Source organism: Tinamus guttatus, unplaced genomic scaffold (assembly GCF_059628265.1).
Source record: "Tinamus guttatus ecotype Peru unplaced genomic scaffold, ASM5962826v1 Tinamus_guttatus_pri_ptg000185l, whole genome shotgun sequence".
Lineage (NCBI taxonomy): Eukaryota > Metazoa > Chordata > Aves > Tinamiformes > Tinamidae > Tinamus > Tinamus guttatus.
This window is the reverse complement of record NW_028288719.1, coordinates 358,534-371,635: the sequence shown is the minus strand read 5'-3', so window position 1 is coordinate 371,635 and position 13,102 is coordinate 358,534. Positions and strand designations below refer to the sequence as shown.

Here is a 13,102-nt window from a genome sequence, read left to right as displayed (position 1 = left end):
ACACAAGGAGCTATAAACAGACCTTGGGTTCTCGCCATCTGACTTACCCTCACGCAGCTGAACTCTCTCATAAGCTGGGAACTTTGTGCTCACAGATGCAATAGCTGTCAGGTCTTCACGACTCTTCCTCAGATTCTTCTTCACTCCGGATCGTTGGCCACGTGTTCTCCAGAAGTCTGCCCTGTCACTTGAGCCATCCTTCTGGGCATTCTGAACGCTAGCCATCTGCTCAGCTCTGACAGAGAAAACACAAAGTTCGTTTGTACAGAGATACTCAAGAAGGGGCAGAAAGTCTCTCTCCAAAGTCCTATGAATTTGCAACAGATAATTGGATAGGAAGGTAGCCATGTGTGGAGAAAAGAGTAGAGAAATCCAAGTAATCCTTGAAAGAAAGTCAGCATGATGCCCTGACTCAACAGAGCTGCAAGACTGATGGGCAGGAATCAGTCCAAGACCTTAAATTGCTAATAAAAGCACAAATAAAACCCAGCTACACAAAGGTGGTGAGAGAGTGCAACTCAGAACTTAGGAACTAAGAACTTAGTCTTATCCTCCTTTCCATCAGGCTTCTTAAAGTAAGTCACTAATGCTTACAAAAAAGACCTCTCAAGTCAAATCAGTACAAAAGAGAGGCCACAATGCACTAACTAGCACAGCACAGGTGGTAGGATGGGAGACTGGTAGGAAATCACTTCAGAAGCATATTTCAGGAACTTCTGTATGATGCAAATGAGAGATTTTTGTTTAATCACTTCAGTGTTTAAGCACTGAAGAACTTAAAAGCTACAGTCTAAAAATACCTTTATTAATTCTTTTTTGGCTGATGAATTTCAATATGCAGTCATTCAATCTGTTTACCATAAACTTACAGTAATACCTTACAGTAACATTGACTAAAAGAGTATATCTAAGCAAAAAAAAAAAATTGTTTGTATTTACTCCAGATTTCACACAGAAATAAGGACTGAAGGCACCAAGAAATGTTATCTTTTTAAAAAAAAAAAAAAAAAAACACTCTTAAAATATTTTCCCTAAGAGTATACATAAAAGTATACTCTTGGAAGTACTAGAAACTCTCTAAAACATTGATCATCAGAATATCCTTGTACAGTACAGTAGCGAAATTGTTGGATTTTTTAAAACTGTTTTCAGGAAATAAAGCCCATCCCATACCATCTTATAGAAGAGGAACTGGAGCAGCTATTTGTCAAAGCTGAGCTGATAGCTAAACAAGGAGCTCTAGGTCTGTGTGTGCAACAGTGCACAGATAACACAATCTTTGTTCATCCATTCCTTACACAGCACCAGGTTTCTAAAATCTACAGTATTACAGGCATGATTGTTGTGAGAGTCACAAAGCACCCTCGAAACATGTTTTTCATTCCCATAAGGCAAAAAAAAAAAAAAAAAAAAGAAGAAAATTTGTATGAGATAGGAAATAAAAACTACTCAGAAAAACAATAGTTTAGAAGATAGGAGGCCAACCTACCTGCTCTTATTTGGAATGAGACCTTTTTCCAGTTCATTTCCAATTCTCACTGCCAGCCAGTTTCCCAGTTTGCCATCATACAGTGTATCAACTACTCTGAAGATCTCCCCTCTGGTGAATGCTAAGCTCTGCGGCGACTCTTTTTCACACTCAAAATGGCTCCTGATGAAGAATGAATCTCCTCTGCCACAGGCCATGATGTCTCTGTAGACTAAAAGAAGAACTGCTATTTAGTTTTTGTTGTTGTTGTTGTTTTGGTCTGTTTGTTTGAAACCATTTATCTGGATTGCAATGTACACGATGCTGAACCAAATTTTGCCCGCTTCAATTTTAGGCTTTCAGTATCTTCAGTACTTTACACTCGAAAGAAATAGGTCAAGCTGTCATTCCATCAAAATGTTTTGAAACCTTTCCCCTTCATTCAAAAGATTATTGTCAGTACAAGAATGTTCTATATTCATATGCATCAGCTCTTATAGCTGAGGCAGGCATGTGCTCTCACCTGGATGGCCAAAGCAAAAAGCAGCAATGGTAACTCAATATAGATGCAGCAGGCTGCACCTGCAAACAAGGAAGTACAAGGCTTTGCTTGCTGCCTCAATGAAACTCTCCTATTGCCAGATACTATCTGACTGTGAATCCGCTATGACTGTCCAGGCACAGGACAGAGGGGACACAAACATTAGATCTCATGCATCCAAAGGCTGAAGAGTGAGAAGCAGAGGTGATAAGCATTAGGATGCCACTCTTCAGGAATAAAGAGATGCTGCTTGCTGAATATGAAAATTGTGGTGAAGGGCTCTGATAGACACACTGCACGAGTACAACTCTACATCTGTCTCCTTGTGAGACAGATTTTATAAGCTACTGAAAAAGAGGGCAATAAAAATGTTGTCATGAGAGATCATTTGTTGTTTCACTGACAAAGCAGTGACATCTCCAAAGGCTTCATGAATACCTGCATATTTAGTTCAAAACACCCACCTTCATATTTGCTCTGCGCCAGTATGGTCACTGTTTCACCTTTGGGAATTTCCAACAGGTACAAAACAGCATCTTCTCGAACGATGCCTCTGAAGTCTTGAGTGTTCACCTGATATACAAACAAATCAATGATAAAGGGAATATCCCAAGACTTTTCTGTTTCACTGAAAAAGCCTTAATATTTTCTTTTTTATTGGGCATTTTTTAAAAAGTCAAAATAGGTGTTTGTTGTAAAAAAAAAAATTAATCCATCCATTAATAATATCTTTCTGGAAATGGGTGCTGATATATTACATCCTCTAGGAGGGAGTAAGACACGCCTAAATGTGGTAAGAGACAAAGTATGAAAAGAACTATTTGAAGCTATGAACATGACTATTTCAGCACTTAATGCAGTACTAGCACTGTAGTCCTACCTACTCAACAGTGCCTGCTACCAAGTGTGTTGATGTCACCCTATTGTTTGTAAAATTCAATACTGTAAACCTGTTTCAGCATCACCGTTTCTCTCCAACACAACCAGCATCGGCCCTCAGTGATGTTCATCCCTCAACCTCCTGCCAATGCCCATTGCCCCTTTCATTGGATAGAGAAGTGGCTGCCCCTCTTTGTCAGGCAAACCCAATCAAAAGTATCTCTGCTTCCATGTAGCAGGAACAGATGGAAAGAATTAGGTTCTGAACACCACCAAATTTTCCAAATCCCACTCAGAATGATAACAGGAGCAGGGACCAGGGGCTTGAACTAACCTGCACTGAAAATCAGCAGAAATACTTTAAATGACTTCTAAAGACCATAGAAATCAATACCATCACAAGAGAAAAAAATAAAGTAGAATAAAGTAAAATAGAATAAAATAAGAGAAAGTAAGATTTTATCAGTCCTATCTGAATTTTGAAAAAAAAAGGAGAATATAAGATGACAAAAAGGGCTAGCAAAAATAATTTGGGAAGCAGAAATACAAATCAGTTACCCACATAAATTCAAGAAAGGCTGAAGAAAAGAAAAATATGCTGGCCTCCCCTACTACCCTCAGCCCTCCATTGAGCAAGAGGAAGCACATTATAAGATCTTATTTCTGTATGATTCTCCCTGACATACATACACATACATACTTCAGAACCAATACCTTGACTTCCTAAGAACATATTTTCCCCCTACTTCCACTAAGAAGCAAAAATAAAAAAAGTGGTTTGAACTTCAGGGACACGTTTATACTGGTACCTTAAGAATCTGGTCTCCTTCCTGCAATCCTTCCTCATCAGCTGAAGTGCCTTCCTGGATTCCAGCAATAAATATCCCCACGTCATTTCCACCAGCCAGTCGTAGACCTACACTGTCCCCTTTCTTGAATTTCACCATCTTCGTATTAGGACTTCGCAATTCATGTGCAGGGGAAGAAATTCAGGGCAAACATTAGGCACATGAGAGTGATAAGTCCTCAAAGCAAAAAGCCACAACCTTCTCAAAAATTATCCCAATATTCTTTCTCTCAAGAGATACATTATATTTCAATACTTCTGCAATATTTGCATTTTTTGAGAGGGGAAACTGAACTTGAAAGGCAGACTGAGTGAATAATAGCACGATGATGAATCCTGGTTCCCAAGGTCTTGAGACAATTTCCTGCATATTTACGGGTATTTTTGAAAGTAGCTGAGTTATAACTTATGTCACTTGTTTTTTTCATATACACTTGAAAACCACCATATACATTAAAATTGCACGTATTTTCTTTGCAATTGAATTAATATGTTTGTCAGACCACAGGAAAAGCCTTCAGGTTTCTTGTAATGAGCAGTAGGTCCAAGAACACTCTACTGGTACAGTAACAATCACATCTTTCATATTTCAAGGAGGGACAGATTACTGGACTATGTTCAACTTTTTTCCTGCCAAAACCGCTGTATGTCTGAGTGACCTTCCAACACAGAGGATAGTACTTATCTGTCAGCCTTTACTCAGTAATACCATAAGCCTATATTATAAATTCTCCTTCACCAAAATAACCACTTGATTAATTTGTATTATCAGTGGCAACATATGCATGGTCCTACCCAGAGAAGGTTCGAGAATATAATCCAGTTGATAAAGAGAAAAAATAACATCAGTAAGATAGAAGTCATATAATCTCTTCTTGGCACTAAACTACGAAGGACATATCACTCATAACGGCCTAAAAAGAAATAAACCAGTGCAACTAAGTGCAAACCAGTGCAACCATAAGCAAGGTTTTGTTCACAGGTACTCACAGAGCACCGAGGACAGCAAAATTCTCCTTACCCATATATTGCTTCATCCTCAGGACTGGGCTTAAGAATCGTTCTTGCAGCCGGTTTTGGTTGAGACACTGTAGGTAAAGAAAGACATCAGGAGATACTGAAGTTATAGTTACTGTTTAAAAAAAAATACAATACAAAAAAATGAAAAATATGAACTATAATTTTAGTTATCAGATGCTAATTAAACTCCTCCATGCCAAAGATAAAAGCAGATTTAAATGTCTGATTTAAATGTTAGCTTTTCTATGGCCAAAATTCAATTTACTATCCCTTCTTCGCTCTCAAAAAACAGATCCAATGGAGGAACAGACAACTCTTTCAAGCAACCCACCCAGACTGCAGAAAGAGCTTCACCTGGCTGTTTAGCTGAGCTACAGCAAGTCAGTTCTTGCTGTTCATGTTGAAGTTCTCGTAAGCAACAGCCTTCGGGTACTCTCAGGTGCCTTTCTGAGGCACAGAACAAAGACAGACCCATCTGTGCATCAGAAGGGGGTTAATAATGTGTAGGAGACACATGGACAAGGCTGGACAATTTCACACATACTCTGTGAAAAATAACTCTTCAATAAGAGTTTCAACTCTGACCTGGTGCATCATCCTGGTATTTTGGTTCTTTGCTTATGTCTGCAACTGTGGCAGTGTTAGTAGTTATGTCACTGGTTGATTTAAACGGTGTAGGCATTGCTCCCATTCTCGACATCCTACTGGATGGATCATCTTTTGCACTGAAAGAAGAAAATGAGTTCAGTGAAATCAGAAAGGAATGGTGTATTTTAAGCTGTACTTGATAAGCAAAGGACTAGAAAAGAACGTTTCTTACCTGGGCTTTTCTTTTAGCTTTTCATTGGAAGAATGTGAGTCTAGATCAGAGTGATGTAATCTGTCATCTTGAGGGGAGAATGATCGGTTTGACTCTATTTCAGAAATATCTATAAAGAGAGTGAGAACAGAAGAAATGAGGAATTTGTTTGTATAACCAGCAGATCTAATCACCACATTAATTTACTGTGCTTTCACATATTTATATACAGAATCTTCAAACCTATTTCCCTTGGAAAGAAAAGTGTTGTCACACACACCACACCTTGGACTCTCACTAACTCTAACAGCCTTTTGGTTTAAGCTCTCACTGGAACTATCCAAAAAGAAAATGACTTCACACTAGCAACTTTACATTATTGTTACAGTACTGGAGGGCCAATTTGCATTGAAATAATCATATGTATCAATCAGAGTATAGAGCATGACAGGAAAAGCTAACAACTTCCCACTTGCAACCTCTCACCTTAAATCTAGTTAGTGTTCAATTACCTGGTGCATTAGTTCTTCAGGAAGAAAACAAACAAAAAAACAAAATAGCCCTCAGATTTAAATGTCTCAATCTTTAGAGCAAAACCAGCAAAAAGTTGCAAAAGTATTCTGAAATTAGAGAAACGGACATCTTGTACTGATTAACATAACATCCTGATTCCACAAACATCCTGCGTCCTTCCAAGAGCAAGATTTTATAGTGAGATACAGCTGATACCCTGTGAGAGTTCATTCGTATGAAACAGATACTGGAAATAGAAATAAGTTGTCTAGATGGACTTCATTTCCTCTTGTCCTGGCAATTCTCCCCTTCCCATTGAAAGCTGTAATGAATGCTAATGTCCTCAGAAGGAGAGGACAGTCTATTCCACTCTGTTTTGTAATTCAAGCTTCATATTAAAGCAACTGAGTTTCCTGTTATGAGAAGTAGGCCATTTTTGTCTGATCAACTTTGCTTCTTCCATCTCCTCCTCCAAAAATTTTTAATTATATAATCACTGCAAAGTGGTGCAAAATTCTTCTTTCACTTAAAGGAAAAGAGCTTGCTTCTATTTTGACTATTGTTTAGGTTTGGATTTGTTTTGTTCTCTTTTCCTGCAGAGAACCTAACATGATTATACATAGCACAACGCTGCACGTTGTAAGTCCCATTTTGCCTTTTATGCACATTAAACCTCACCATCCATTTCTGAGTCACTGTCATTCAGGGAAGGAATGTTGAGCAGCGTCTGCTTCCTGTCCCTGAGGACAACCAGCTGGAGTTTCCCACGTGACTTCTCAATCAATTTTCGGGCATCAGCTAAAGACATGTTCTCAGTCACTGTACCATTGATCTGGACATATAAAAGCAGCAGTGTTACAAGCAAATAAACTGCACTCAATTTCAACAATTACTGCAGTGATAAGCACGGCATCTCAGATAAACCATTTTCCAAGGCACTTGCTATGCTGCTATCAGTTTAACCAGAACACACCTTGAGAATGATATCCCCTTCATGAAGGTTGCCATCTTTGGTTGCTAGCCCAGTATTGGTCATTTCTTTTATGAAGATCTGACTTCCAAGCCGCAGACCATATTCTGTAATTAGAAAAATAATCACTATAGCTTAGAAGAACAAGCTAAGATGCATTTTTAAAAACTATTCTCCATACATGTAGTACACCTCATATACTACTAGAGAAAAACAAAACAAAATGAACGAAAAAAGAAAAGAGAGACCCACAAAACTCACTTAACAGGCTAAATTTCCCAATTCTATGCTGTCACAGTGGTAAGAACAAGCAGTGCTCTGAGAACAGTGGAGGACAGAATATTTGCCTGAGCTTGTAAATAGCCAAAAGGCCAAAGAACGTGTTCATCTAGATGCGCTTATTAAGGCACTGTCTTCTCATCATATTTTGTATGGTTGAGAACAGCATGGAGAAGGATGAAAAGGTGAAGGTTTTTTTCACCAGCTGCTCCATGCTAGTGCTATGCTCGTGTCTTATCTGTGTCCCAATAAGCACCTCAGTTGTTTCAGACAACAGGGGAAAAAAAGAAAAAAAAAAAAAAAAAAGTGGAATATTTGGATCAGCATCAATACTACTTAAAAATAAAGGTAATATTGGTTTTCAAAAAAGCATGGTCTAGAATAGCTGGAAAAATGAAAGCAAATAAACACTGATACCAAAAATCGAACACTTCCAAAATCTCAGCCTTTGAGAGAGACTGCAGAAAACCCAGATGGATGGCAGAGGTTATTTTGGACTCACTAGCTACATATAAAACTTCTTAACAAAGCCATCTTTAATTTCTCTTTATTACTTTACAGTTATAAAGTAATCTGCATCATCTTAACAAACAGAAGCATTACATGTAGGAGAAGAAGAGGAAGAAAGAGATCCTTGCCAGGATCAGGGAAAAGAGATTTTCTGAATTCAAAGTGGGGAGAAAATTCTCATGGATCAAAACAGAGTGCATTCAAAAATACAAGAAGGGGCAGTGTTGAATTCCCTTTGCAGCACAGCAGCATTTATTTCATGGTGCACTAAGGGCCCTGCCTCTGGCCCCCGCCTGCACATACTCTCCAACAGTCAGCAAGGAGAGGCTGCCTCAGCTATTTTTTTTTTTTTTTAATATTCCTTACCTATATCTGGAAGCGCTCAAAATCAAACAATACTTGGAATGGCTTCTTTCCTTCAGTATAACAAAATTAAACCCACTATAGAATCACTATCCTACAGAATCATGATCAGCTCTAGGTTTTCCACCAGAAACAGAAGGATAGGCAGGAAGAAATGGAGAGTTCAAGGACAGAGTAGCTCAAAAACAAGGAAATCCTGTAGATGAACAGAGTCCTTTGTTCAAACATAAGGCCAGGGTGCCATTTAGAAAGCACCCAAATGTGGCGAGGGGAAATAAATGAAGGACTTCAGTTAACCAGTTGGGTAACTGTAAAAGCAGCGCCCCTCCACGCTCCTACCAAAATCTGCTATATTAAAAGCCAGTTCCTCCCCAGCTGTCACACCTACCTTCACTATGTTTGCCTTTTGTTAACAGAACACTGACGGGTCCCTCCTGATCCTGAGCTCCTAGGTACTCATGCTGGTGCCGCGTTTCCGGGGAAGGGCTTCGGGAATAGAGCCTGTCCCGGCTCCGGCTCCTTGCTTCCCTCCTGTACCTCGCGTCAGCGTGAGACCCGTGGCCGTAACGGGGCGGGCTGTAGTCCCCTCGGTAGCCCCGTTCGTAGCCGCCGTCCCTGTCGATGCTCCTGCCTCTGCTCTGGTCCCTTCGGTACTCCCGGTCCAAGCTCCTGTCGATGCTCCTGCCGCGGCTCCCATCCCGGCTGTAGCTGCGCTCCCTGCTGCGGTTGCGCCCCCGCTCCTCATCGGCCCTGTAGCTCTGGTCAAGGTTGTTTCCCCAGCTCTGGCTGCGCCCCCCGTTACCGCTGTGCCAGCTCCTGTCGCTGTAGCCGCTTCTGCCGTCGAACTCTGCGTGATCATCCATGACATCTAAAGCCCTGTCCTCGTAGTCAAGCGAGGGGCTTCTCCTCAAAACAGCAGCTTGGACCTTGCGGGGTCTTTTCACTACCTGTCCAATGCAACATGAAACAAACAAAAACTTCACATCCAAGTGGTTGTTTAAGAGGTGAAAAGTTATTCGCACCTCAAATGGAAGGGCAGGGAAGAGACCCAAATCCAAGTCACTTCTCAGCAGCACTTCTTACAAAGGAAACTAATAGGTTTACAGAACAACCAGCAAAGGGGATTATTAGGGATTGCAGAAGAAACTTTAAATCATTGGGAGGATAAAGAAGAGCAGGATGTTACCAATCACATCAGCAACAGCATACTACTACAACAGTTTGCTGCAACAGTTGCAGTAACGAATACAGGTTTTCTTGGTTTAAGGAGAGTTTTAGAGAGTACATCATCTCCTCTTCCCAGTCCTTCGTCCCCTCCCAAAGTTCTGCATGCCTCTTAATTGAGGAAAGCCAATCTGGGCAACAAGATCTTGTGCCAGTTCTGGTCCTGTAAGTTATCATCGGTTTCATGGAACCTTTCTTTTTTTGTCCAACTGTACTTCACTGTTTGTTAATTTAAAGGTTGGTGACAAATGGTTTATTTTCATTTTTTCTAGAGGATAATTTTCTCTGTAAAAGAAAAAAAAAACCCAAAACACAGGTCTTCATTCTAGTTTATTTAGTTTGTATGTTCTGTTGGGAAAAGGCTTGCATTGCCTTATGCATTAACAGTACACTTCACAGAAGAAAACCACAGACTCAATTGGTTATGGATATACTTCCTCACACAACAAATGCATTTGTAATTTACTTACAATGGTGGCCACTTTTCCACTTTTTCTAAGCTGTTGGACTGCAAAAGAATGTTGAACATTTTCCATTGGGGTCCCATTAACAATGACCACCCGATCATTTTCTCTGCAAAAAGGGAAGGAAAAAAAAAAAGATTTTAGGAGAGTCTTCCTGAAAATATTACTTTTTTTCACTTCACAAGAAAGCACTGAAATGGCACGCTTTTCTGAAAGTGGTATTCAGGCCACACCTGCTCTAGAAGGCTGTTTATTGAAAAATGCTGCAGTTCACCAGGTCTTGCCTGTCTTGCCTTCCCTAAAGCACAGGACAAGGCAGCCTGAAAGCTCATCATTTCAGATCTCCTGCTTGTTAAACAGACCAATGAAACTTAACACCGTCATCCCAGGAGACAGCCCCATAGCACATGTGTAAGTAAAAATCGTTACTACCAGTAAGACATCTCAGCTCAAAAATGGCACGGGAGTTAAAAAATAAACAAACAAAAAGTGCTAGTTTTGTTACTGGTTTATTCCAGTGATTACTCAGTTATTAACCTTACAGTGAAAGCATTAGTTTGAATTTAAATTTGCCTGGTTTCAGCAACCAATTACCCATTGCTGTGCCTTTTTTTTCTGCTAGATAAAAGAACTGTTTAGCACCCATTATTTTCTCTTCACTGTAATCAAGTCACCTCACAATCTTCTTATTTGAAAAGAAGATTACATGCCTTAAGCCTCTCTTTCTAAGGCATTTTCTCCTGAATAATTTTTGTGCCTCTTCCTACCCTTCCAGATCCTTTTACTGAATGACTTTGCCACAGGACAGCACACTATTCACCACTATCGGTTTCATCTGGGCTTTATATAGAGATAAAATGACTTTCCTCCCAGTTCATACATCCAAAAATGGCACTAGACTTAACACTACAGCACTACACTAAGAGCTCATATTGACTTGCGGTCTATCCTAAAAAGCTAAAAAGCTGTTCAAGGACTGAAGGATTGTGAAAAATATTCATATTCATAAATTATTTCCAAATCACAGATGATTATTGCACAGTATTGATCAAAGATGTGTTATTTAGATGAAGATTTTATGTCTGTGTTTGAGAATTGTCTGTCATCTGCAGTTCCAAATACCCCTTTTAACTGGTACTTCATTAGCTACTCCCCATGTCAGCTTCTTAATTACCTCACCAAAAATTAACATCTGGTAAATGGTCAGAACATTTTTTTTGATTGTTTTTTTTACTGCATAGCTTTAGGATTCTTCCAAATCATTTTTGACATTCCAGATCAAAGGATAAAAACCTCACCAGCTGTTGGCTAAAAATTAACCATTTATTCCAGTCAACAGACTTACAAATACTCATCTATTGCAGATGTAGCCTAATTAAGAAAGGTGGTATCAGAAGAACCACAGAAGCACTTAATTTCCAACCTTGTTTCTTTCAAATACAAAATAAATACTTAGCAAACACTTTTGCTTCTCTTCCCTCCCCCAGCTCCTGACACCTTAGGAGTGAAAATCAATAGTTCTTTGGACTATAGGCCTGACTTAAGCAAATCTCTTGAAAACTAAAGACTGACCACCTGTTTCCTGTAGCTGGAACAGGAAGAATGCTTAGAGATGCCAATATTTCTACTGTTGCTTTGGAAGAAATACAACCTTAAAAGAGACATACTTGGCTGTGGAATCTTTTTGACACCGCTGAAATTAAAGTCCTTATAAAATAGCAAATAAAAAATATCTCCATGTACGTGTTCATTTGGAACAGATATTTAGGTTTTAAAAGAAGCAGAAAATTTTGAGTGGAGTAAATCAGTGGGGTCTCTATCAAACCTATTTGAAGATTTTCTGCATTCTACAACTCTGGCCCCCAAAATATGGGCCCCCCACAAGAGAAATAAGAAATTGCTTACTGAAGTAACCCGTCTGCTGGGCCACCTGGCAGTACATCTGAAATGACAATAGATGTTTCACCATTTTCAAAATGTGGGTTATCTCTGCCACCAGAAACCGCAATCCCAAATCCTCGTTTTGAATCCTAAGATAAGAAAAAAACAATACAACAAGATTCAGTTCCATCCATAGGCGTTCTGATAGGGAGAAAGAATAACACAAATGTTCCTGTGATGGCACGCTATTTGGTTATAATTATTTTAAAAAAGACAGTTGTGGGCAGAGACACCATACCTATAGATTTAAAAGGAAAGGAGTTATATAAACCACAGAACCAGAAGATATATGTTGCTGTCTGGAAACCTCAAGCAGTTAATAACTAATAATTACAGAAAGGACTCACTAGTTCAGTCTACATCGTGCTCCCCCATCCTTTTGGTCATTCACACCAAATTAATTTTTGGATATTTGGTGAGTTTATTATTAGAGAATTAGAATTGTTGTTCTACCTAGTGAGTGGCGCTTGGGACACTGGAGCAGTTTTTCCAGAATCTCAGGTTCATTATAATTGCTATCTACTTTATAATTACTACTTACTCCTCAAATATACAAAAATTGCAGCTAATTACCAAAAGCAAGCAATGACCTTGTGAAAGGTCATCCTCACTCACAAGTATTTTCACTAAGTAACCCATGTTAAACCTGTCTTCACAGAAATGTCAGATACCCAAAATCCTTATGTTCAGCATTCAGAAAATCAGAGAACAGAGTAATTGAGTGGGAGGGAAACATGTCTCTAACATGTCTCAGGCTACAGCTGAAATGCTAGTACAACTGAACTGCAGACAAGGTAGTGTGCACACATATAGCTAAAAAGCCAGGTTTTAACACTATCATTGATTTCATACAGCTAGTTCCACCTCCTGTAGATGAAACCTCAAAACTACATTTAAGGAAAATGCTTTTAACATAGTGACAGAGAAACTAATCCTGCAGTGCTACCTGCAGCCTTACGGATGTGCTTCTTCCCTAACTCCCACTCAGCGCACGTGTTCGTAACCTGCTCGCCTACATTCCACTAACGTCAATACTCCGCAGTAAGTTCTCTGGGTAAGGAAAAGCAGCACAGTTATTTAAAATGGAGTTTAACTTGATAAGCCTTAGTTTCACAGGAAGCAGGTTGATCCTTCAAACCAAAACAATATCATAGAATCACAGAATGCTTAGGGTTGGAGGGGACCTCTAGAGATCATCTAGTCCAACCCCCTGCACACGCAGGGTCACCTAGAGCACGTGGCACAGGACTGTGTCCAAGCGGGTTTTGAAGATCTCCAGAGAAG

At 39.5% G+C, this 13,102-nt stretch overlaps 1 protein-coding gene across 4 annotated transcripts in view; it reads right to left on the bottom strand.

Annotated features, from left to right (window-relative positions):
* TJP2 (tight junction protein 2) overlaps positions 1-13,102 on the bottom strand; it is a 51,963-nt gene that overhangs the window by 7,845 nt on the left and 31,016 nt on the right. For all 4 annotated transcript variants that reach the window (XM_010226376.2, XM_088523371.1, XM_088523372.1 and 1 more), the window contains 12 exons: positions 11,783-11,907; positions 9,884-9,986; positions 8,578-9,136; positions 7,041-7,144; positions 6,746-6,899; positions 5,576-5,684; positions 5,341-5,480; positions 4,757-4,823; positions 3,698-3,848; positions 2,474-2,582; positions 1,490-1,700; positions 48-235 (listed from right to left, as the gene is read on the bottom strand). In XM_010226376.2, the coding sequence (XP_010224678.2) occupies positions 48-235; positions 1,490-1,700; positions 2,474-2,582; positions 3,698-3,848; positions 4,757-4,823; positions 5,341-5,480; positions 5,576-5,684; positions 6,746-6,899; positions 7,041-7,144; positions 8,578-9,136; positions 9,884-9,986; positions 11,783-11,907 (2,020 nt within the window). The remainder of the gene's footprint in view (positions 1-47; positions 236-1,489; positions 1,701-2,473; positions 2,583-3,697; positions 3,849-4,756; positions 4,824-5,340; positions 5,481-5,575; positions 5,685-6,745; positions 6,900-7,040; positions 7,145-8,577; positions 9,137-9,883; positions 9,987-11,782; positions 11,908-13,102) is intronic.